General features: G+C 57.1%; 10 protein-coding genes across 10 annotated transcripts; 7 read left to right on the top strand and 3 right to left on the bottom strand.

Annotated features, from left to right (window-relative positions):
• Positions 1-109: 109 nt before the first annotated feature.
• CcaverHIS019_0606420 (uncharacterized protein) lies at positions 110-2,838 on the bottom strand (the record flags this gene model as incomplete). The annotated part of the gene is made up of 5 exons (XM_060603123.1): positions 110-1,973; positions 2,006-2,135; positions 2,170-2,361; positions 2,398-2,701; positions 2,740-2,838. The coding sequence occupies 5 exons, from the start codon at positions 2,836-2,838 to the stop codon at positions 110-112; spliced, it is 2,589 nt and encodes an 862-aa protein (XP_060459448.1).
• A 2,014-nt stretch (positions 2,839-4,852) lies between these two features.
• CcaverHIS019_0606410 (uncharacterized protein) lies at positions 4,853-5,733 on the top strand (the record flags this gene model as incomplete). The annotated part of the gene is made up of 2 exons (XM_060603120.1): positions 4,853-5,213; positions 5,246-5,733. The coding sequence occupies 2 exons, from the start codon at positions 4,853-4,855 to the stop codon at positions 5,731-5,733; spliced, it is 849 nt and encodes a 282-aa protein (XP_060459447.1).
• Positions 5,734-7,858: 2,125 nt separating this feature from the next.
• RHO2 (uncharacterized protein) lies at positions 7,859-9,087 on the top strand (the record flags this gene model as incomplete). The annotated part of the gene is made up of 6 exons (XM_060603119.1): positions 7,859-7,882; positions 8,032-8,124; positions 8,279-8,470; positions 8,505-8,636; positions 8,672-8,874; positions 8,928-9,087. The coding sequence occupies 6 exons, from the start codon at positions 7,859-7,861 to the stop codon at positions 9,085-9,087; spliced, it is 804 nt and encodes a 267-aa protein (XP_060459446.1).
• A 1,001-nt stretch (positions 9,088-10,088) lies between these two features.
• Positions 10,089-11,402, top strand: RPS2 (uncharacterized protein; the record flags this gene model as incomplete). The annotated part of the gene is made up of 3 exons (XM_060603118.1): positions 10,089-10,107; positions 10,411-10,495; positions 10,733-11,402. The coding sequence occupies 3 exons, from the start codon at positions 10,089-10,091 to the stop codon at positions 11,400-11,402; spliced, it is 774 nt and encodes a 257-aa protein (XP_060459445.1).
• Positions 11,403-11,772: 370 nt separating this feature from the next.
• On the top strand, positions 11,773-13,099 carry CcaverHIS019_0606380 (uncharacterized protein; the record flags this gene model as incomplete). Its single annotated transcript, XM_060603117.1, has 5 exons — positions 11,773-11,853; positions 11,903-11,983; positions 12,018-12,060; positions 12,329-12,875; positions 12,958-13,099. The coding sequence occupies 5 exons, from the start codon at positions 11,773-11,775 to the stop codon at positions 13,097-13,099; spliced, it is 894 nt and encodes a 297-aa protein (XP_060459444.1).
• A 598-nt stretch (positions 13,100-13,697) lies between these two features.
• CcaverHIS019_0606370 (uncharacterized protein) lies at positions 13,698-15,070 on the top strand (the record flags this gene model as incomplete). The annotated part of the gene is made up of 5 exons (XM_060603116.1): positions 13,698-13,755; positions 13,790-13,875; positions 13,907-14,030; positions 14,562-14,653; positions 14,684-15,070. 5 exons carry the CDS (start codon positions 13,698-13,700, stop codon positions 15,068-15,070), a joined length of 747 nt encoding a protein of 248 aa, XP_060459443.1.
• A 1,450-nt stretch (positions 15,071-16,520) lies between these two features.
• On the top strand, positions 16,521-17,565 carry CcaverHIS019_0606360 (uncharacterized protein; the record flags this gene model as incomplete). Its single annotated transcript, XM_060603115.1, has 2 exons — positions 16,521-16,955; positions 17,173-17,565. 2 exons carry the CDS (start codon positions 16,521-16,523, stop codon positions 17,563-17,565), a joined length of 828 nt encoding a protein of 275 aa, XP_060459442.1.
• Positions 17,566-17,700: 135 nt separating this feature from the next.
• Positions 17,701-18,876, bottom strand: CcaverHIS019_0606350 (uncharacterized protein; the record flags this gene model as incomplete). The annotated part of the gene is made up of 6 exons (XM_060603114.1): positions 17,701-17,935; positions 17,971-18,172; positions 18,205-18,286; positions 18,318-18,434; positions 18,487-18,597; positions 18,634-18,876. 6 exons carry the CDS (start codon positions 18,874-18,876, stop codon positions 17,701-17,703), a joined length of 990 nt encoding a protein of 329 aa, XP_060459441.1.
• Positions 18,877-19,100: 224 nt separating this feature from the next.
• RFA1 (uncharacterized protein) lies at positions 19,101-21,242 on the top strand (the record flags this gene model as incomplete). Its single annotated transcript, XM_060603113.1, has 6 exons — positions 19,101-19,234; positions 19,384-19,524; positions 19,589-19,843; positions 19,905-20,864; positions 20,900-21,107; positions 21,141-21,242. 6 exons carry the CDS (start codon positions 19,101-19,103, stop codon positions 21,240-21,242), a joined length of 1,800 nt encoding a protein of 599 aa, XP_060459440.1.
• Positions 21,243-21,916: 674 nt separating this feature from the next.
• On the bottom strand, positions 21,917-23,135 carry CcaverHIS019_0606330 (uncharacterized protein; the record flags this gene model as incomplete). The annotated part of the gene is made up of 6 exons (XM_060603112.1): positions 21,917-22,256; positions 22,293-22,466; positions 22,609-22,683; positions 22,744-22,898; positions 23,035-23,061; positions 23,097-23,135. The coding sequence occupies 6 exons, from the start codon at positions 23,133-23,135 to the stop codon at positions 21,917-21,919; spliced, it is 810 nt and encodes a 269-aa protein (XP_060459439.1).
• Positions 23,136-23,649: the final 514 nt, after the last annotated feature.

Below are 23,649 nucleotides of genomic sequence, written 5' to 3'. Positions count from 1 at the left end.
CGACTCGCCTTGACCTCCCCTCCCTGCTTCCCTCCCTGCTCTGGTAACAATGCATCGTCGTCATACTGGCCAATACAGTCTGGGTACTACAGTGATGTCAGTCTATAAGTTAAGAGTCGCGGTTCGTCATCCCCAATCCCTTGATCGGTGTGACGGGTAACAGTGGCGGGACCGAGGACGAGCGCCTCGCGACGGGTCTAGAGGCAATGGCGGCGGCCGCGCCCGCCTTCCCAACATTGAGGATGAGCATGCTTCCGCTCTCGCCGGGGTTTGAGCGGCGCGAAGTATTACTCTCTCCCATGCGCGAGTGGGAGGAATCGCCACGCCGGGTCGAGTGTGCGCTTTCCCCCCGCGATTGGACCGACGAGCGCGAGTGCCCCGAATCGCTCGTCGCTCTCCACTTGTCGCCGTTGTGGGTACGCTCACGGTCCTTGCTGTGTCTCCGTGGCTTGGACGGGCGCGGCGTATTGTGTCCACTCGTGTCTATTATGAGCGGTCTCCCCTTTCCTGTATTAGGCTTGACCGTCGAACTCCGTTCTCTATCATCGCGGAGGTGGTTTGGCGGTGTCTCCTTTGAACGTGAGCGGCCGCGCGACGGCTCTTCATCGTCGTCCCCGCCCGCGTTTGGGATGGCGAGTGCACGTGTCGGTGGTGTTGGCGGCACTTCTGGCCCACGTCGCCGTGAGCCTTCAAGAGGAGGGGGTACGGCAGTGGCCAGCGCCTCCCGCACCACCGGGTATCCGCGTGGCTCAGAGAGAGTGAGCACAACACGTGGCGCGTGTGCGAGGGCGGCGATAGACACTGAGACGGTGCGCCGCAGCGGGGCGCCGAACTGGACATGCGGCGAGAGGGGTGGGGAGGGTGGGTCCTCGATCAATGGCGTCGACACTGTGCGCCTCGGCACAGGCTTCTTGTCCGCGTTCCGCTCGGCCGTGAGACTTACCAGGTGCCGCATCAGGTGCTGGTGCGGCTTGCCCTCCTGCAGAGGCTCGAGGGTGGTGTGTTCCGTGGCCGGGGAGAGGGGCTCCTCTGGTGTGCTGAGGGCGCGCGAGCGTGAGCCGGGGCGGCCGCTTTTACTAGGGTTTCTGCTTCCTGGGCGCGAGGTCGGGCGCGAAGTTGGGCGTGAAGGCGCACGACTTGGGGCGCGAGACGGCTGCCGGCTGCCGGAGAGGTTGCCGACCTTCTCGACCTCGATCTGCATCCACGCCTGCTGCGCCCAGGCGCGCTTGCCACGAAGGTCGGCTTGCAGGGGTGGCGCCTCCTTCCGCACAGTTGGTGGTGGGACAGAGTTGGAGCGGAAGGGCGACTTGCGCCCGAGGCCCAGGAGTTGCGCCATCCAGCCCTCCGTTTGGGGAAGACGTTTGTCTGGTTCCTCTGCGGGTGGAGCGAGCGGGAGCACGAGCTGGAGTACGGGTGGGTTCGTGTCCGGCACGTGGTGGTAGAGGATGCCTGCGCAGCGGAGGAGGTACTTGATGTAGCTGACGATGCGCTTCTCGCTCTCATGGCTCGGGTTGCGGAACACGATAGGGCCGTCGTCTTCCATCTCAAGGTAGAGAGGAAGCGTGTGCTTGACCTCTGATGGAACGAACGTCGTGGTCTTGAAGGTGCGGAAGGCGACCATACGCGCATGGTCAGTAATGCGCGCACGCATGTACTGCCCTACGTCGTACTTGGCGAATGCCTTCATGCGGCGGTGCGCGTCAATGTCCACAAAGTTGTACATGGCGCGGCGGACACGTGTCCACGCCAGCTCTTCCTCGACGAGCTCAATGTCGGTGAGCTGTGTCACGACACCCGGGCCGAGGGCGCGCCACGGCTCGCCTGGTGGGTATATCGCGTCCATGAGGTCGAGGCACTCGTTAGCGCGCTCGGCCATGATCGTCCGCGACTTGTGGTGAGGCCCAAGTGGGAAGCGCGTCTGCAGCAGCATCGCGAGCATTGTGAGCGCGATGCACCAAATGTCGACCTCGGGGCTGACGTCAGTGCCGTCCAAACGGTGGCGTACCCATAGTAGGTGACCTCTCCTGGGCGGTGGTTGAGAGCGTTGACAATCTCGGGGCTGTGGAAAGCAGGTGAACCGCAGCATGTCGTGAGCTTGGGCTCGGATGCTGAAAAGTTTGTGCCCAACCCAAGGTCTGTGTGAGCTGGCGGTGCGTGCGGGTTACTCACCGAGCAGTAGGATGTTGCCCGTCTCAATGTCGATAAGGACATTGTCGCCCTTGAGGTCGCGGTGACAGACTCGGCCAGCATGCAAGTCGTCACGGACGACGCTGATAAGCTGATCCAGGATGTAGGCGGCGCGGGAAGGGGCGAGTGGCAATGGATGGTGAGGGAGCGGGACGTGGGTGCGCGCGCACTCCTCTGATGCGTCAGTCTGCCTTTGCCGAGATTACGCACCGACAAGATAAAAGTGGCCGTCGGTGCGCACAAAGCCGTCTACTCCGATAAGGCATGGATGGGGTGAAAGTTGAGCGAGGAGTGTCGGCTCGCGCAAAAGACGCGCCGCAATGAGAGGGTGGTGAGGATAGAGCGGGGTGTGTTTGAGGGCAAACTCCTTGCTGCCTGCGCGAACGCGATAGACGGTGCTAAACTTGCCGCGGCCGAGGACGCCACCCTCGGTACGTGGAACGTATGTATAGTCTGCGATGCCGCGATCGAGGAGCACGTCTGGTGAAGGAAGAAGACGCGGTTGTGTTTCGGGCTGTGGGGTGAGCAGCAATCCGGGGCTGAGAAACGCACGAGCTTTGCCCAGTCGAGGGTTGCCGAGCCGCCATGATAGACGAAGAGGGTGCCGGCGCCGGGTGGGCCCTCGTCCTCCTTGTCCTTGTCCTTTGCCATGGCTTATCGGAGGGGCATTGATGGAGTGGAGGCAAGGTTCGGTCAAGTGTGATGGAGTTGGGTGGCTTGGTGATGTGTGATGGGACCCGGGTATAATGATGTCGTGTTACAAGGTACAAGTCAGGTGATTGGCGCGAGAGAGGGCTCCGACATCCGACAATCGGTAACCGCAACGCAAGGGCCTCGCTTGCGGCTTGGAGTTGGAAACACCACTGACGTGTGTTCCTGGTGCTGTTTGGTGTTTTGCTGTTCAAGTTTTGTCGTAGATTGTAGACAGCTCGTGTGTGTTTGCGGATTTTGTCGCAGATAGTGAGGTGTGCAAGAGTGGACGACTAGGAATTGAGGCAATTATCGTCTCTTGTTCTCTGATGTGTCGGATTGAGTGAGGGTGGGGTAAAGAGCAAGCTCTCACAGGACCAAACTGACCTGTTTTGCCCACAACACCCCCAACCTACATCGGCATTGCTCCGACTATCAACACGCCCCCGCGGGGTCTTGAAAACTCATTACGTGGGCACCCACGCTCCCCCAGGCCCCCTGTCCTCGTGCTATTGCGGGGTATAGACCTTGGCCCGTCTAGCGCTTGCAGGGACCTAGACCTGAAAGTGAGGCACAATAAAGCAAGGCAGAGCGCCCATTTGCCTTATTGATGTCCTTGGCAGTCGGTGTCCAATGTCCGGCTCCCCTCGGCACCACTTTTCCAACTCGACGCGCGCCGACCTTGAACCTAGCGCTATCGGTGCAACTAATGCGCCGCCTGCCTATGGCCCCCCGTTTTCACCCGCCTGATAGCATAGCAGATAGCAGGCCGTACCGTACAGTAACCACCTGCTGGCGCCATGAACGGCGCCACGCCGCCGACCCACGAATATATACCGGTGTATGATCTGCATATCGCGTTTCTGGAGCACGGACTATTCGAGAAGCACACTGTCAGAGGTGTGGGGTAAGCCAACTCGATCGCCATCACTCGACTTGAATCACACACCTCACTGTCTGTCACCCAGCGCTGAAATGAACAAGTGGAGGTTAGGTTGACCGGTGTCACGCTCTCATAGCAGTGGCGTTGACTCATGGTTCAGGTTGCTTGCACAGAGCGCAGGACGGGCAAGACGGGGCCAAGGAAGAGCAAAGTTGTAGAGCGTGCAAATCACATCTAACAACCATTCTGGGTCGGGCTTTGGGTCCTACCAATGTTCCCGACATTTGTGCCTGATGCTTGAGCGCTCTTTTTCAGGTGTTTCGCTTTTTCGCCTTTTCGCCTTTTCGGCCCGGCTTTAGTCCCAGGCTCACCAATCAGCAGAGAGGTGATGTTTAGCTCAACAGTGACTTTAATGAGAAGAATGGAGAATGGGACGAGTTTGCAAGGATCAGAGTAACATGTCACCATTGTCGCGTCGTTGGTGCTGGCTCAGACCCACTCACCCACTAGCCCTGACGATCGGGCCAATAACCACGTGCTTTTCTTCCCCTGCATTGCGTTTCCAACAGATACCATCAGACAGCTACTCTGCAACAAGTTTCCAGTGAGAGATGTATTCGCGGTGAGTGTGCTGGATGATGTGGATGAGATGGGACTCATGTGTCAGTGTGCGGATGAGCATTCTGACGGGTGCCGAGGTCTTATTATCGCCTCGGGGTTGACATCCCGTTGGTGAGGTTGGAACAGCTTTCGAGTTGACTCACCACATCGGCTAATTGAATTGCCGTCTCCTTGGCGCGTCGGTTCAAATCATTGTCAAATCAGCAAAAATCAGCAAACATCAGCAAAAATCAGCCAACCGGGCAGCAAGACAGCAAGGGTCCCTAATACTACCTAGTATAGGTTCTATAATCTCCCCCCAGCCATAATGGGTTCTCTCAACAGCAGTTACCGGTGTGTTCAGTATTCGGCTGAAGCCGTTTTGAAAGCACCGAGGTCATCTGACGTCACCGCCGGTCGGTCAGTGTCTATGATAAACTATTCTCCAAACGTCGGTCGGCATGCCGTTATCGCCACTGCTCATCACTCACAATGGAGCAGAACGCAGCCATTACGTTGGCACCAGCACCCTGGCGCTGCCGCGCGTCCGTCTACACAGCCTTCTTCTGGGTCTCACGCTCCCAAACCACCTCCCCCGGTTTCAAGGAAGCAGCCTACGCCCCACTGGAGCGGTCGTCGCCCTTCGCAGACGCGATGCCCGAGGGCGGCCTCGCCTCAATCATGATTATCAGATACCACCAGACGCCGGTGGGGACGTACGACGAGATGATACTTCTCCCCGGCAAGTTTGGGTACGAGGTTGACGTCAATGGCAAGAGAACCAAGAAATCCAAACTGCGAATCACGAGAATCTACGTCAGTCAGCGCAACACGACGTGGAACGGCCGGACGAGTACGTCTTTTGCTATGGTTGCGCTGAGATAGATTGGAACATCCCCAAACACCTCGCCCGCTTCGACTTTACCGAAAACGCCGACGGCAGCGCCGACTGCAAAGTCTATCCCCTCGCCGAGCCCTCCCTCACCCCAGTATTCCAAGCACGTTTCGTACCGAACCACTACCTCCCAACCTTTCCACTAAGCACCCGCGTATCTACCATGGTCATGGACATGGAGGCCACGCAACCCCCCATCCCGGCAGGCGCGAGTGAATCTACACCCGAAATGCTCGCGGCGGCCAGAGAACAAGGCGGCGACGATACTTCCGAGTTGGTAGGCACAGACAAGTGGTGCAGCTTCACGCCGTACCAGTACTCGCCCGGGTGTCGGGCGGGGTGGATGGACATGCAGCAGGCGGATGGGGGAAACTTCATTCCTGGAGCTAGCAGGTGGGCGATGGCTGTTCACATGCCTCAGACGGAATTAAAGCTTGGTGAGGCGGTTTGGTGGGACGCGCCGCAGAGTATGTTGTAGTTGAAATATTTGCTGCGTTTGACAAGAGTTGGAAATGAACATGGTCGAATGGACGCGGGTGTTCGTGTGCATGTACTGTGAATGTTGCACACTCATATCTCAATATTTGGTCAATTTCATCTCTGGGCTGGACAATAACGCCTCAAAGGACCCATGACTGCGGCTGTAGTATATTGGTGAGTCTGAGCCGACGTTGGATGCCGTAGTTGAGATACGAACGACGTATTCCACTCTGAACGCCACTGGATGGCTAGGAGCGTAGTAGAGGCACTGAAGGGACCAACATTGGTACATCCAGAGCTAAGACGACCTCATCGTTGTATGAGACCCATGATCTTGGTTGGTGAATCCCGATGACGCAAATGTGCCTGGACGTTGGTGTTCTGTGGGGGAACGCGCGGTCATTTCTCACGGTTTTGGCTGCAAGTGGGCAGCTTCAGCCTAGATTGGCCGCACATTCCGCTGTTCCTCGTCCCACTTTGGTGTTTGTCAGGTTTCCGCAACCCACCACCCAAGCAAAAGGCTATCGCTCTCCAGCCCGCTGCCGTCATCCGAGAAGCAGAGAACATAGAGCAAAGCTCAATCAAAGGATTGAGGATCGAGGGACTAGGATAGCGCATACCAGCCATCTGCGCCGTAGCCATCATCGGCTCTTGGCTCTTGGGCACGGGCATGATGCGCAGAGGCCCAAGCGCGCCACTGCGTGGACAGTTGTGGAATGGGTTTAGAAGAGTTTGCAAGGTCAATCTAAACTGGGCTGGAATTCATCAAACCGCACAGCAAGCCGCATATACTGTGTATACAGAATCATTTAAACTACAGTATTAGTTGAATGTGCTATTCAGGTAATTTGAATGTACAGCTCTCTCTCGACCTTGCGCCCTGGGCACGTGTCTCATTTCCCACGCCACCACGCCACAGCTATGTTACGGCGTACAGACTGGTTTGGAAAGGGAACGGTTGGAACGCCGAACCATACCAACCAACTTTGAACCACGCAGGCCAAGACAAGACAATAAGATCCATAAGCCAAGAGGTGTGGAGTGAACGTGGAGGGCCGAAGCTGCCCAGCATGCCCAGAGTCGTACCAGAGTCGTAAAGCAGTTGAGCAGTGCCACCGTCGGGTATCCAAGTGATCGTAGCTAAACTCTGGTTGGCCCTGCAGTGCGGCTTGTGGGCTTGGCGTCGGCATTGCCGACTTGTTCTTTCAGGCGCGTGGTTGAAGGCAGGTCTTGGTTTCGTGCTGCGCTGAGGGAGCGGGGGATGAGACGTGAATAAGAAGAGAGATGAGAGATGAGAGATAGAGGAGATGATGTGCTCGCAATCCCCAGTCAACAAACAGTCTGCAGTCTAAAGAGGGGTAACAGCGTAACAGTAGTACAGTAATGTGCATATTGTATGTTGAACAGTTTGTAAAAGGTTGCGGAGGATGATTAGGCCCTGATTACCCTGTGTGATTCCCTTCTTACCCTGTAATAATTCCCCTCATCTGTTCCAAGCAGGTCAAAGAAAGCAACAAGTCAGGAATCAGATTCAGAAAGCAAAAAGGGTAATGACCTATTGTGGGGTAAACCTGGTCGATCTCTCTCCAAAGAGTGGTTTGGGAGATGATCAGGTCGTCATTCATCATCTCTCTCAATTATCATCCGCTCATCCGCGCAACCATCCGCCAAACAATCTCTTTCTCTCTTTACTCCTCACATCTCAACCTTTAGCATCTTTACACTTGTTTAGTCTGCGTCTACACCTCTCACATCAATCATCAACCTTCTCAACTAGACACACACGTTCCCATCGACTCGTGTCAAAGAATCAAGTGCCAAAGTAATAGCACCGCTCCCAATTCTCCCAACCAACCACTGAGCATCTCGCACCGCCCCATCAATCTCGCATCTCGCACCGACTCTCATCCTAAACCTCGTTCGGTACCGACATTAAAATCTCCTCTGCTCCTTTGTTGCTTCCATCAACTTGGTCTTTACTACAATAGACATCCCTCACACAACTACTTTTCAACAAGAGCATTGCTTGCTGTCGAGCTTAAAAGGCCAAGTCGTCGCCACCAGTTACTTTCCATTTCACCCTCAACTCTACTCTACCTCCACCTCCGGCCCACAATTCAAACATGACCGACGCCAACACCCGTGCAGTGAGTCTCCTCGCTTACCCTTCAACCAAGTGGCGGTGCTGACATTGTGCTTCCTCCGCGCCCGTGCCCACGTTCATGTCGTGCCTTCCCCCTCCTCCTCCTCCTCCTCCTCCTCCTCCTCCTCCTCCTCCTCCTTCTTGCAAACACAGATCCGGAGAAAGCTCGTCATCGTCGGCGATGGAGCAGCAGGAAAGACGTCACTTTTGAACGTGTTCGCCATCGGCGAGTTCCCAGAGAACTACGTGAGTACCGATGCACTGTCTCTCATTCACGCGCGCTTACCACGACACCTGTCACTCAAATTGGACATGCGACACGACACACAAACCCCCGGTTGTCACATTCTGACGCGCACACCTGTGTACACTCCCACATCACACACATCCCAACCCACAGGAGCCAACCGTGTTTGACAACTACGTCACGGATATTGAGCTGGATGGTAAGCCAATCCAACTCGCACTCTGGGACACGGCCGGGCAGGAAGAGTACGAGCGCCTGCGTCCACTGTCGTACTCGAAGGCGCACATTATCCTCATCGCGTTCTCGGTCGACACCCCAGATAGCTTGGACAACGTGACGCAAAAGGTGCGCAGTCGCTACGCTGGAAGCTGACCAGCAGTGGATTGAGGAGGTGCGCAGCATCTGTGGAACCCAGATCCCGGTGATTCTCGTCGCGTGCAAATCGGACTTGCGCGACCGGGCGATCGAGAACGGGACATACTCTGCCGAGAATTTTATCGACACGGAGACGGTGAGATAGGAAAGCAGGATGATAGCTGACGGCAGGGACGACGTGTGGCACAGTCGATCCGTGCGCGCGGGTACTACGAGACGTCTGCACTACTGAACCAGGGCGTGGACGCGGTGTTTGAGGCAGCCACCCGCGCGGCCATGGGCGTACGCGACCAGGGCTATGGCGGTGTCGGCGGCGAGAACACGGCGGTCGGAGGCCGCCTCCGCCCGGAGAAGGAGGAGGCCTCCGGATGCGGGTGCTGCATTGTTGCGTGATCCCTGCCGCTCTTGACGGCTCGTTACGACCTAGCGGCACGCACACGACCCGCATTGTCGCCATGATTCCCCACGGCCTCACGGCTCGCACACATACACGTCCGCGAGCCACGTCCCTCCTTCACGATCCTGGCCAACCCGCCGGCTGGGGCGCCGGTGCACGACGGCGCGCCTTCCTGTATCATATGTCCTAGCGTTTGTCTTTGCATGACTGGCGCTCCCTTGTGTCGCATACGTAGTCTATAGAAGCGGGTGTATGTGTTGAGTGTGTTGGGGTTGTTGGGGCTGGAGGTGAGGCTGGCAGATGGCGATGACGTTGGAGGCAGACGCCGAGGTCGGAGACAATCCCCAGGACTCAAGAGACGTGTAAGCCAGTCAGCTGACGTCCAAGTAGCAGTGTTTCGTGTAGCATATGCGTCATGCGTCATGCCTCACCTTGTAGCCTGGATACTGTGGGCTATGTGCTGGGCGCAGCGTGCTGCGTACTGTGTGCCGCGTGCTGCGTCTCCTCTCTTCTCCTTCGATCGTCTCGGATGCAGATGATGGAGAAAGCTTCATGGCGTTCCAACGCGCAACCTATACTTGCCAACCTCTAGAACACCGGCCAGCCACTCGGTCAGCTTTGGTCACGATCACCGACTTGGGGACCCAAACATGCCGCGGAATGTATCGGCTAATGGTGTCGGCTCATCTGCACGCGATCGAGTTTTGCTGTGATGCCATGGATTCCCAAGCACCGATTGCCCAACGACGAGCTCGGTGGCTGGTACGTTGCGCTGGTAAACACTGTCACCAGAGGATCCTGTTAGGAGAATAATCCTGCCTGGCCGCTGACCACCGCCAGCGCGAGCCAGCGCGAGTCAACGAGCACGGGAAAACACGAGCTGTAGGACACTATGAAGATGGAAAGCTGGCTTGGTGTTTTTGCTCTCCTCATTTCGAGCACCGTTGCTCGACAATGCATTATGACTCGAATGTCTGGCTTCTCCATCATGTCAACAATCATCCCGCCACATCCAAAATCTCCGCGGCCTCCTAGCCAATCTACCCCTCCAAAGTCCCACACGTGGGTTTACTCCCGTGAATTCGTCACTACCAGTTTTGTGCTCAGCACTCTAAGAGTATACTCTATCCATCAACTAAAAGGACCCCGTCGACCTCTTCGCGTCGACTTTCCAACAACCCAATCGAAACAATGGCTGAGACTCGTGGTGGTGAGTTTTGCGGGAGAAGGATTCCACCAGAATCGACGGGTAGTGGGAGGCTGGGGGTTGGTTGTGGAGAGGGTCAAACTTTGTCAAACGACCGACGGACGTGCGCTCGAAACGGCCGCGGTACTGTCTGCACAGTCTATGCAGCTCGTAGAGCGCGAGGAGGCTGTCTCCAAGGCATGAGATGGCGACGAACGGGGATCGGACCAAAGTTCGCCTGCCACATCTACACCGAGTGACACCTCCACCCCCTCTCTCTTCTCCTCTTCTCCTCCCCACACTGCGTAGAACTATGCTGACAGACAGGCTTCGGCCGTGGTGCTTCGCGTGGTGGTCCCCGTGGTCGTCGTGGTGCCCGTCGCGGCCCGAAGCGCGACGAGGAGAAGGAGTGGTAAGTCTTTGCCGGAGCTCAGAGGTGGAAAAGTGCATCGGTGGTGGTGAGGGCGGCTTGGAAGGGAGAAGGGAGAGAAGGAAGGAGCGTGTCGATGGGACCATCCCGCGACGCGGACTTGGTCTCTCCCTTGGCATCGATGCCCCACAGGCGGTTCGTCATGGCTCTCGTGCTGTTCTTCGACCTCTCGAGATTTCTGCCAGTCTCAGTCTTCACCCCAGCAGCCATTAACCCCAGGGTTCCCGTCACCAAGCTCGGCCGCCTTGTAAAGGACGGCAAGATCAAGTCGATGGAGGAGATCTACCTCTTCTCGCTCCCCATCAAGGAGTACCAGATCATCGACCTCTTCCTCCCCACCCTCAAGGACGAGGTCATGAAGATCATGCCCGTCCAGAAGCAGACCTCGGCCGGTCAGCGCACCCGCTTCAAGGCCTTTGTCGCTGTCGGTGACTTTGACGGCCACGTCGGTCTCGGTGTCAAGTGCGCCAAGGAGGTCGCCACCGCCATCCGCGGCGCCATTGTCCTCGCCAAGCTCGCGGTCGTCCCCGTCCGTCGCGGCTACTGGGGCTCGCACATTGCTGAGCCTCACACCGTCCCCATGAAGGTCTCGGGCAAGTCGGGCTCGGTCATGTGCCGTCTCATCCCCGCCCCCCGCGGTACCGGCATTGTCGCCGCCCCCGCCTGCAAGCGCATGCTCCAGATGGCTGGTATCCAGGACTGCTACACCCAGTCCAAGGGTTCGACTGCCACCCAGGGCAACTTCCTCAAGGCTGCTGTCTCGGCCCTCTCCAAGACCTACCAGTTCCAGTCGCCCGACCTCTGGCAGGTTATCCCCGTCGGCCAGACCCCCTACGACGAGTTCTCCAACCACCTCGCCATCGCCGCCCGCAAGGCCGCCGCTTACTAAGCGATGCGTTCGTAGTGTGTGTGCCCCAGATGCCATCGAGTTGGGCATGATTGCGTGTTGCGTGTAGGATATGGCAGATGTGTCAGACGTGTACAAAGTTGGGTTGGTTGGTCTTGAGTGTCAGTTTGAGGATGTTGAGGGCTGTTAAACTGGTGAATGCCACGTGACATTGTGACCACGCGAGAATGCTCTAATGACGGGCATGGTGGTTTGTGAGTTGGGTGGCAACACTGCCCTACATCCCTGGCCAAGGATGTTTACCCTCGATTCCCTATAAGCACAAGAAGAAAGCGCAGTGCCGTCATCCGTCATCCGTCAACACATCTTGCCCTCCTCATCTTCATCTTCATCTTCCATCTTGTCCTCCGCCATGTTAGGTGGAACACCCCGCTGTGAGCGCTGCGGCGGTCTAGTCTACCACGCCGAACAAGTCATGGGTCCCGGTCGGCGGGTGAGTCTCTTGCCCTCTCCCTCTCGCGTCTTAACGGGGTTAACACCAGATCTACCACAAGCTCTGCCTCAAGTGCGAGAACTGCGGCAAGCGGGTTGACCAGGGCTCACTGGTACAGCATGATAACCTGGTACCTTGTGAAGCTGAGGAGAGCTGACCCAAAGCCATACTGCAATCGCTGCCATACGCAGTTGTTCGGCACGCGGGGTACGTCTTGATGCGAGGAGGAGGACACGTCATTGACGGTGCGAGAGTGCAAGAGTGCGAGAGGGGTGAGCTGCAAAGTGATCGTGCGTGCCCGCACGTTGCCTTTGCGCTCATATCCTTGCTCACATGGTCCACATGGCCTCATGGCCGCCCATCCCCACCACCCTATAACTCACAAGCCCTTTGGCCCCTCCCCCATCACCCATCACACCGGCTCCTACCACCCTCTTCCCCTCACACCTCATCCCTCTCACACCACTGACGCCAGACTTGCGGCACCAGAACCTCTACACCTCCCCCGGGACCTCTCCCGCCCGCACACGCCCAAGTGGGGAACAGGAGACGGCTCCTCCGCCCCGCCTGACCCCGCGCCCCGTCCAGCCGCCGCAGGAGTACTATACCCCACCCGCTGGGATGGAGGACGACGTGTTTGGGTCCAAGCCCTCTGCCTTGCCCAACGTCGCCGGCTCCTCCAAGCCCGCTCTTCCTCCCAAGCCCTCTCTACCCCTTCGACCTCAAGACGGCCCGTTGGTCACGACGAGCGACCTGCAGCCCGGTTCGCGCGCCGTCGGCGCCGGCATAACTGCTCCTCCTCCCATCCCGCCCCGTCCTGATGACGAGCCAGAGGTCACACGCGTCAACTTCCGCGCTGAGAGGCCCATGCCTTCCGGCGTCTCACCGGCTATTGCGTCTGGTTTGGCCACGCGCGAGTCGCCCCGCTCAAAGGTCGGCGTGAGTCCGGGGTTCGAGGATAGATGCAAGGGCTGCGAGAAGCGAGTGTATGCTGCCGAGCAGGTGTTTGCGATCGGGCAGAAGTGAGTCAAGGTGGCGAGAGGGGCAAAGAGGTTGGCGACTCTGGAGCTAATGCTGGCTATATAAAGGCGAGGCTAACCACAGATGGCACCGCGGATGCCTGCGGTGCAGCTCGTGCTTGACGACGGTTGATCCGGCGCGCGTGAGCGACCGCGACGGGGAGCCGTTCTGCAAGAACTGTTATGCGCGCGAGTTTGGCCCCGGCGGTATTGCGGGAAAACGGTAGTGTGGTCACGAGATGTTACGACGTTCACGCGTTGTGTGCGGGTTAGTTGCTCTCGTTGGTGGGCGGGGCATACATTTGGCAAGGAGGTCCTATGGTTGGTGCAGGCAGCAGGCCGCTGTATTGGCTAGAGGTGGGACGAGGTGCAGAGATTAATTCGCTCCGGGCACGGCTAGGCTAACCTTCCTCTGGCTGATGCGCTAGCTCACAGTCCAGCAAGAAACACCTCCTCCTCCTCCTCCTCCTCGTGCTTACCTGTGATGGCACCTGGCTGTCAATGGTATCCTCTGTCCTGGATCGCCACGCCCACATCAGTACCTCCAAGTTGGGCTTTCAATATAAAGCTTCGTCAGCGAACGGGATGGTGAGTCCTGAGGCAGTATCATACAGTGCAGACAGATGTAGAGAGGATAAAGCATGTAGAGCAGATAGAGCACCATTCTCCATAAGCAATTGCACGAGCACCTCGAAATCACCTCGAAATTCAATCCTGCAGTCACATCAATACATAGTCCCATTCATTTGCTGTGCTACTGGAACGCCACCAACCCCCCGCTCTCAAAACACAGAACCTGCATCTCGTATTCTCTCCACTTCAACCATGTCTGTCACCGACGTCCCACCCAAGAACCCGCGCCTCATGTGTGGTGACGTCCTCTGTGAGTCCCCCTGTCTCCTGCGTACTGACAATAGCGACATACGGCCTGATCCTTATTCTCGCGGCCTCGCTCGCGCTGTGGATGGTACACTTGCTCGCCCTCGCCCTCATGTCCCGCTGCGTACGTTCCCCCTCGATTATGCTGACCTCAGAACACACCCATCCAAGACGCCGAAACGCAGACCTTCCTCTGGACAAAGGACGACCCGCGCGAGCCCGCGCTCCCCTCTGCGCCAGTGTATGGGAGCATGCCACTGCCCATTCGCCCAAATCCTAGTCGCTCGTGTGAAGTTTAACCATACTCTAACGGGGAAGGTTGAGTGAGACCCGAGTCAATGGTGGGAGGCTTCACCAGCTGGAAGTAATCGTGCATATGTACAGTATTTTACGAGATATCCACTGGTGAGCAATGTACATGTAGTGGTGGGAATCAACTGCCATTGTGCGTGTGTTTTCTTTACCGCACACATTTAATGACATTCCCCTACCCTCGCTCACATCACTCGCCTTCCCTTGCCTTGTTCTTCCACGTACGCACAATTCACCATCATCACATCACCCACCTCTTTACCCAGTCCCATGTCGACCAGCATTTGCACCCATCTGCCCGCCGCAGATATCTCCGCAGAAATCTCCCCCCCACCTGTGGTCTGTATCTCCCACTCGCCAGCAGTCGACGGCCTAGCTTCGGGCCTCATCACCACCCTCCGTCTCATACAGTTACAGTGGACGACACTACTGGCGATCGTCTTGATCTTGGCCTGCCTCGGTAAACATATACAATATACCAGATAGAGCTGACCCCAGCGGCCCCACCCCTGGCCGTGTGTCTCATCCCGTCCATCCTCCTGCTCGTCTTAAACTACTTCCTCGACCGGTCCGCCCGTCCCACTCTCGAGGTAAATCATCCTAGGCAGAGCTGATCCCAGGTGGCAGACGACATGGTTGCGAGCGAGAGCGAGATGGACACGGTCCTCGCTATTCTCGATGAGATGCGCACCCTCACCCTCCTCACGCCCAGTCCCATGGCCACCCCCAAGATCACCCCCGAGATCACACCTGCCTCTACCCCTACTACCATCACGACCACCTCGGACGCCCTGGCAGAGCTGCATGCCAGATGGGGGCGGATCAACGCCGCGCGTGCTGAATTCATCTCGACGTCAGAGAGGTCGATGGCGGCCAAGCGCGCTCTCGTGCGCAAGGAGGCACATGACAATACCGTCAATGAGGAGATTTTGAGGAAGGCGATAGCCGTGATCGACACAACCCTCGCTGTGTTAGAGGATGGCAGAACTTGGAATACCGGTGCATAGTGATGCAGTTTCGTATGTGCTGAAGATTGTGTTGGGTGACACCTGGAAACCTCCGGTAAACCAGGAAATGACACCTGATCTGGTCTGTGACATCTGCCAAAGTACAAATACATATAACACTGTTTCACCTGTACGAGGGGAACAATGGGGTGGTGATGCGGGAGTGAGAGGGCGGAGCTGGAAGATTTGGGAGTGTACAAAAACGAAACAACTGATCATGCGATGATTTCGAGGTGCGTGATTCGCGTCTGGCTGCGAACTGATCTCTTGGCTTGGGACACCTCGACATACTCGGTTGACAAGGGCAAGCTCGAACGAGTCCACCGATACGACGCATCCGTGAGATCGAGTACAGGGCGAAATAAAAGACCTAGACGAACATGGAACCCGACACAGTCTTGGCAGAGGCCGAGCCGCAAACGTCATGTACTTTTATGATTCAAACATTGTCTGCCTTCAAGACTCACACTGTGGATGGATCTCGTGGGCACTTGCCTTGGATCGGAACTAGGTAAGTAGGTGGGCTGCGTCCAAGTCGAGAGGCTATGAGAGTGAGTGACACATACTGTTGACGGGTAAGAGAACCGTCTGCACGACTATATTGTGTGCTTGCAAGGCAAGGATCGTGTACGGCGAACTTGGATATACAAGGCCCACGGATGTAGGATGAACGCGACGACAGCACTCAGAGTCATCTGTGAGTATCTGTGAGTCGCTGTGTCTGTGAGTTTCGAAGCAGGGTTAGTGCATTTTCGTTTGTGGTGCCACATTCACACTCGGTGTACAGTACATCCGGACTACCTTTGCTGGAGGCAACTGAGTGACACAAGGGTACAGTTATTGCTCAATCTTGAATCCTCGACCTCGCGAGCACAGCCAGAGTAACCTCTTTGCACGGCCCCATTCGAGGGCGGCTTACTGCTTACTGTGGCATGTTCGTCTTCAAGCTCGAGTGCGTTGCATGGCTGAGATGTATTAGGTGAATGGACTGTACTCTTTGAACGGCTTGTGCCTGGTACCTCTTGCCATGCAAGGTCGTGTTTCCAGCCTAACAAATACCAAAGACCAAAGAGGCTGAAACCAGATCCACCCTTTCCGTACCTGGGCGTCCTTGGTCATCCTGCTGGATCACGCATCAACGCTTTCATTTCTTCATTGTCACACCTCTCCTTGCCACCATCATCCACACTCTCATCTCAATCGTTTGACAACAGCACAGCCCATGGTTCCACCATCTCATTAAACTGGTCGCCTGATGCTCTCGGCCGACCAACGCCTTCCTACCATCCTACCATCCCGCTTTTCGCCCGAGCCGTCCCTCACCTTCCCTCACTCCCTCGATTCCCTCCACCCTCGATTTCGGACGCGTGTCTCCTGATTGTCCATCACTTTTAACTCTCCATCCCATCACATCCGCATCTCGACGGGGACGACTCTGTCTCCTCTCCCAATGTCCCGCATTACGGTGCGCGACCTCAACGCCGATGGCTCGGCAAAGTACCAATTCGTCGTCGTCGCCATCGTCGCATGCGGTGTCTTCGCCGCAGGCGTCATCACCATCATGTACCGCCGCCGCAGGCAACAGATCTACGCCGAGCGCATGGGACTCGGCGGGTTCCAAGGCCGCTCGCGCTTACTGTTGAGCGACGACGGGGTGCTCGTTCAAGTCCGGCCGCGTCGACCACACGGCCAGCATCCGCGCAAGAAACGACCCAAGCTTGGTCCTGAGCCCAAGATCTGGGACGTTGAGGTTGGTGACTGCGTCGTTGCCATGGACGTGCCGGAACCCGAGCCAGAGGATAGCGATGCCGACAGCTTTGAGTCGTCAATCTACGAGGGCACTCCCGATAAGGGCACGGCCAAGCTCGATGTGGACGAGTGGCAAGTGAGTTTGTGGGCTGGCGCTGAGACGCTGCGATGCCGGCAAGGGGTGTTTGTGTGGGACCAACGTCCGAGCCCCAGACTTTGATGCAGATCTGCGGGGCGGGGGTTGTCTCATGTCTCAACTGTGCGCGCACCCCAGGGCCCAGGACTCGCCGCTCGTTATCGTGCATGTGGTCATGCGGCCATGTGACTCCATGTGACTTTTGGCTGACTTGCAGCCCGTGGCCATCAACCTCCCACCGCACCCCATACACGACCCAGAGGACCCAAACTCGGTACAGCCGCCTGATCCAAACGCCGACATCACGCTACTCATCGCTATGCCAGACCCCTCGCTGTCATGCCCACCAGACGATGGCAATCTCCCCCTCCTCCATCTCGCACCTTCGCATTGCCCACGTGACCAACTTGACTTTGAGGACGGCGGTTACGCATTTCCCAACGTACAGCTCGGATCAACCAACCTCCTGGTAGAATCCGACTGGACCGAGCTGGACGCACTCAAGCCACCAAAGCCACCAAAGCAACCGAGGGTGCCACGCCAACGCCGGTACGAGGCTAGCCCGTTAGAGGGGTTCACGCGTTCCTTCTTGCGGACCAGGGCACTCTAGACCACTACTGTGTTGTACAATACTCTACTTGTCTTCTAATAGCACGCAAAGGCGTTTGGGGGGGTAAGCACCGGTCACTTAATATGGTACATGCACTCGGTTCCCTCTATACTCTGTACACTCCGCATAATAGCTCTAGTCGGACAGCTCGACGTAGTCCTCCTCGGCCTCGGCCTCCTCGGCGCGTCGCCGTTCGCGCTCGACCTGCTTGTCTGACTTGCGCTGTAGTTCGGGGTTGTCCTGTAGCAGCTGCGCGGTGATGGTGGCATTGCATCCGCTGAATGGACACCGTGCTGCGCGGTTACTCTTGCGAGCGTTCGTGATGATCTCCATGATCGCGTCTTTCGAGTACGAGTGCTGACACGTCTTGCTGGTGTTAGCCACCGTACGGATCACACAGCTCACCTCGTGACTGCGTTCTTGTACGCAACCAGTGTGATGGGGCACGTGTACCGCTGTGTTGTGCCGCCCACCTCAAAGTCGTCATCGTCGTCATCGTCGCCCTCTTCGCGGGGCAGCCAGTGTGACATGGGTGGGAATGGTTCGTCTTCGTGACGCACTTCCCAAACAGCGATGCGGAACGAAATAAAGTTCTCGTTCGTCTTGTCTGTGCGTCAGCGTAGTCACTGACAGACGTACACTTCATCCGTGCCGTCTTCTCCATGTACTCTGCAGTCTGCGTCTCCACCTGCTTGTTGTAGTAGATCTCCATGCTGTTCTTCTGTCAGCTGGGTTACGTGCCGCTAGCTCACGATGCTATCTTCGTGATTGATCTTGCCAATAATATCGTCGACCACGTCGTGGCGGATCTTGAGAATGTGCTTCTGGTCAATCATGCGCAGGATCCCTTCCTGGATCTCGTCGATGCTCTGCCGTCAACTTTCGCGGGGTCCTGAACAGCTGCGCATCTAGAAAACTCACAGGATGGTCATCCTTGGCCCTCTCCAGGCTGCACGCCGTCTCCTTGCCTAGCGCGATCCCATGGTCGAGCTTGGTCTGAACAGTCAAGAGGTGCCTCTTGAGTTCGCGCAGCTACTATCAGTTCTGCGGCACAACGCAACTACTCACAGGCTTGATCCCACTCTCACCAACAGGTACATCGACAAAGTTGTTCTTGTTCCACTGTAATCCCATGTCATCGCCCTCACTCTCCTCATCCTCATCCTTATCGACGTTTGGCTTGACGTCGCCATTCGCAAAGGGCTTGCGTTCCCGGCGCGGAGTCTGCTGCGAGTATTGTGACTCGTCCTCCTCTTCAGACGATATTTGGCGCCGCCGAGACGACGACGCAACGGCGTTGGTGCGCGACATGGTAGATGATTAGATGACAAGTGGGAAATGTCTGAACCCACCTTCCTTGAGATCCTCGGTAACTGGACCGGGGGCGCGTCTTGTTATTACGACCACGTGATAGTCACGTGATGAACGCGACGCGTCTCGACCCTGAGAAAGTACACTCACCCACCCAACCAACATCATTTGACCTTAAGACTCATCATCCGTCTTCGCCACCACTCAATCCACCTCAGAACATCATGTCAAGCCCACTCACCGCCGGATTCTGCCGGGAGATGTACAACAGCGCCGATACTCCGGAGGGCAACCCCATTCTCCAGGTGCTCAGCATCAAGCGCATCCAGGCGGCCAACTCGAACACGGACCGCTTCCGGTGAGTCATTCAAGACAAAACAGTGGAGGGCGACAGGACCGTTCTCGCCGAACTGCGCATATGGCATGCATGAGCTGCTTTTCTACCCAGGCGGGGAAGGTCTTCTTGCGCTTCACCAACGTCCCCACACCGAAATACTGACGCGTCAGTGTTATCCTCTCGGACGGTCAGTACTTCGTCCAGTCGATGCTCGCGACCCAGCTCAACAACCTGGTTGAGAACGAGTCTCTCAAAAAGAACGTCGTCATCAAGCTCACCCAATTCGTCACCAACACTGTCCAGAACAAGAAGTGAGTACGAGTGGGCGATGGGGGAGGGGGGGGGGGGGGGGGAGGGGGATGCAGCTGACTCCAGGCTCATCATTATTCTTGGCTTGGATGTGCAGCCATGGCAGGGTGACAAAATTGGGTCCCCCATCAGCATCGAGTCCGCAGGGCCACCCGCGCCAGCAGCAGCTGCCCCAGCGGCTCCTGCGCCGGCTGCTGGGAACCGGGGTGGCGCGTCGAACTCTCGCGCTCAGCCTGCCGGCGGAGCTCGTCGTGCGGGTGCTGGTAAGGGCGACATGGGACCGATCTTCCCAATCGAGGGCCTCAGCCCGTACCAGAACAAGTGAGTGAAGCTGGGCCTAGGTATTGGGCGTGGATGTGAGGACGTTGGCTAACTCCTTCAGGTGGACGATCAAGGCTCGCGTCACCCAGAAGTCTGATATCAAGCACTGGTCCACCCAGCGCGGCGAGGGCAAGCTCTTCAGCGTCAACCTCATGGACGAGACTGGCGAGATCCGCGCAACCGGCTTCAACGACGCGGTTGACAACTTCTACAACGTTCTCGAGGAAGGCAAGGTCTACTTCATCTCGCGCGCGCGTATCAACATCGCCAAGAAGCAGTTCAGCAACCTGAACAACGAGTACGAGATCATGCTGGAGTCCAACTCGGAGATTGAGCCGTGCGACGACGACTCGGTCCCGCAGGTCAAGTACAACTTTAAGCCTCTCGCCAACCTCGATGACGTCGTGAAGGACGGTATCGTGGACGTGATCGGCGTTGTCAAGGAGGTGCACGACCTCGGCTCGGTGACGTCCAAGGCGACTCAGAAGCCGTTCGCTAAGCGGGACATCATGATCGTCGACCAGTCCGGCCAGAGCGTCCGCCTCACCCTGTGGGGTAGAACCGCCGAGAACTTTTCGGCCACTGACGAGCCTGTGATCGCGTTCAAAGGTGTCAAGGTCGGCGACTTTGGCGGACGGTCATTGTCCATGTTCAGCTCGGCGACCATGTCGGTGAACCCTGACATTGGCGAGGCGCACGCTCTCCGTGGCTGGTACGACGCCGAGGGTAGAGGCAAGTCGTTCAACACGTTCTCGAACGCTAGCGTCAACGGCGGTGCTATGGGCGCTGTCAAGCCTTCTGAGCTCAAGACGATCGGTGAGGCCAAGGACCAGGGCCTCGGCATGAACGACAAGGTCGACTACTTCACGACCACCGCCACCGTCATGTTCATTAAGCAGGAGACGTTCTCGTACCCCGCCTGCGCGAACCCCGATCAGAGCTGCAACAAGAAGGTCATTGACGAGGGCACCGGCTGGCGCTGCGAGAAGTGCGACCGCTCCTGGCCTGCACCCATCCACAGGTAAGCTGTTGCATACCTCCTCTAGCTTACATCAGGTACATTCTCCAGATGAACGTCATGGACTACACAAGTTCGTTCTGGGTCACTGCGTTCAACGAGGTCGCGGAGCAGCTTCTCGGCATTTCGGCCAACGACCTCATGCGATTCAAGGAAGAGGGTGACCCTCAGTTTGAAAAGTACTTGGCCAAGGCGCAGGGCAAGACCTGGACGTTCCAGATGATGGCCAAGCAGGATTCGTTCAACGTGAGTTGTCCGATCCACCCAGCTGACAGGCAGGACCAGGTTCGTGTGCGCTACCAGTGCCGCCGTGCTGCGGCCATCGACTTTGTGGCCGACAACGCAGACCTGATTGCCAAGATCAAGGCCATTGCGGTGTAATGTATCTGGCCAGCAGGCATCTAAAAGCACGACGCAGGTGTGTACTCTGTATGGTAGTAATGTATTAGACATGAATCCTCCGTTTCGACTCTGTCGCCAGAAGCAATGAGAGACGGGCAGGAGGTTATGGTAGCTCGCGGCGCACTTCAAGCTCATCAGTGAATGAATTTGAACAGCGCGGCATTAGACATTGCGGGAACCAATGTGACAGCGCGGTTCAGATTGGAGATTGGACTGTGCTACAACGTCTCCCAGACATGTTTCTTGACCCTCTCCTAACCTTGGAAACGACTTCCGCTAATTCAGCCAGCTTAAGCGCTATCCATTTCGTCAATTTGAACTACGCTGTGGTCCCAGAACTATAAATATATCTCACAGCAGTATTCACTCTCCCGCGTAGTCTTGAACTCGCACCAATCCGCAGTAATGGGATCGAGTAGCTCAAGCCACAGTTGCACAATGCCTCCTTCACATCAACATCTGCTCTAATGTACAATCGACTATCATGCCATGCGAGAATGAATGCTGCTGTGTGGGTCGTCTCCTCTCCTCGCACGGTCGGTGGACTGTCTACCAGCTTTCACCATGAAAGCGAGGGGGGACGGGAGTGGGTGGGTTGCGTGGAGTGTGGGGTCATGTGCGTGTCGTCTCGGGCGGTCGTGGGGGATGCTCGTCTAGTCGTCGTCGTCAATGACAATCACGTCGTCGGCCGACGCGCCAGGGCCACTCAGGCGACTCGTATTCCCGGTACGGCTACTCTCCCCGTTCTCGACGCGCGCACGTTTAGACCGGCGCGGGGTGGACAGTTCGATCTCGACGTCGTCGTCGTCGTCTCCGATCTCGATAGGCGTGGCCGAATCACCACTCGGAGCTGACCGCCGAGTGCCAGCAATTTGGGGTGGTGGTGCGAGAGAGCCGTTCACATGACGATGGATCGTCCCTGGCCGGGACGTCGACGCCCGCGGCGCGGGGTGCGCTGGCCCTGCCGGTGTGTCCTTCTTCGGCTGCGCGTACCTACGGTCAGCTCCGCGAAGGGCTCCGGGAGCTCACATCTTCACCCATTCTCTGGCGGTGCCGTCATGCTTCTTGCGATTCTGCTTATACTCTTGTGCAATGGCGGGTACAAGGGGGTCGGCGGGGTTGGGATCAGTGAGGAGGGAGGAGAGCGAGAGGACGACTTTGTAAAGGGAGAGCGCGGGAGACCAAGCCGTTTTCAAGAGCTGACTGTTAGCAGGTTCGCGGCATGTGGCGTGTCAACCTTGGCGTGTCACGCCAGTTGGGTGGCAACTCGACCCTGCGCGTCTGGCACAAAGATTTAGTACTCACGTCAAGGCCTGGGATTAGCACTTTGCTCATTAAAGTGAACTCACAGATAGCGCCGTGCTGACTAACATTGCAGTGATACACTTTCGTCACGAACTGAACATGGGGTGGAGAGAAGCTGATGTGTCAGCTGTCGTCTGCATACCTTGCAGCAGACTTTCTCCGCGGTCAGACTCACGGATAGTCCTCCGGGATTCGGATGTCAGCGTCAAACACGCCGCCCTCGTACGGTGAGCCGACTGGGCCTGGAATTGTAGCTCTCCATTGGAAGATGTTACTCTCGTTTGGCGCGAGGGAGATAGCGCCGAGGTTCTCGCGCGCAAGGTCAGAGATCTGGGGTAAGCGCCATGTTGATGGGGCGTTGCGTAGCCAGGTGGGACAGAGTGGGAGTGATCGGTAGTGTGGGCGGGGGGTGGAGGGAAGGAGGCGGGACCGTTCCGCCCCGTCGGCGGGGAAGGCTGGTGCTCACCTCTTTGCGTATGCGCTTGGTAGCCGTCTGCTGTTAGCTTTGGTGTACAACAAGTATCTCACTGCATTGCCACCCGTTCCAGGCGCTCGTCGGAGTGCCATGGCGGGCAGAGTCCGAGTCGAAGAGGGAGAGGTGTAACGACGAGAAGAGGAGAGGAGTGTTGTTGACGTTATCAAGTTGAGTGTAGCGCTGAAATGGTTGACAGTGGGAGATGGCCCAGACTTTCAGTCCACGTGGCATTTGTTTCCGAGGTGGAGGTCGGTGGCAAAAGACAGGCGGAGAGATGGTCCAGGTCCAGTGGCAGCTTGTTTTGGGGCCAATCTGCTGATGGATGATGGATGGGACGAGGTAGTGATGTGATGACAGCGATGACAATCGCCTTGGCAATGACACTGGTGAGACCGGGAAAGTGTCTATGGGTTATATTCAAGGACGCTGAGAAACGGGTGGGTAGGTGGCTTGTACCCATTGTCTGCCACTTGTCATCAGAAACATGGGTCCCAAATCTAGGTGTCGCGATGTTGGAGTTCGTCTGATGCACTCTGTATAACGGTAACGGCGTTTTCTATCCAGCAAGATATATCTGCTGGACACGCCTTAATGCTCCTGCAGTCG

This window comes from Cutaneotrichosporon cavernicola (assembly GCF_030864355.1).
Source record: "Cutaneotrichosporon cavernicola HIS019 DNA, chromosome: 6".
Taxonomy (NCBI): Eukaryota; Fungi; Basidiomycota; class Tremellomycetes; order Trichosporonales; family Trichosporonaceae; genus Cutaneotrichosporon; species Cutaneotrichosporon cavernicola.
The sequence above is the reverse complement of the archived record's forward strand: the minus strand, read 5'-3'. Positions and strand labels throughout refer to the sequence as shown.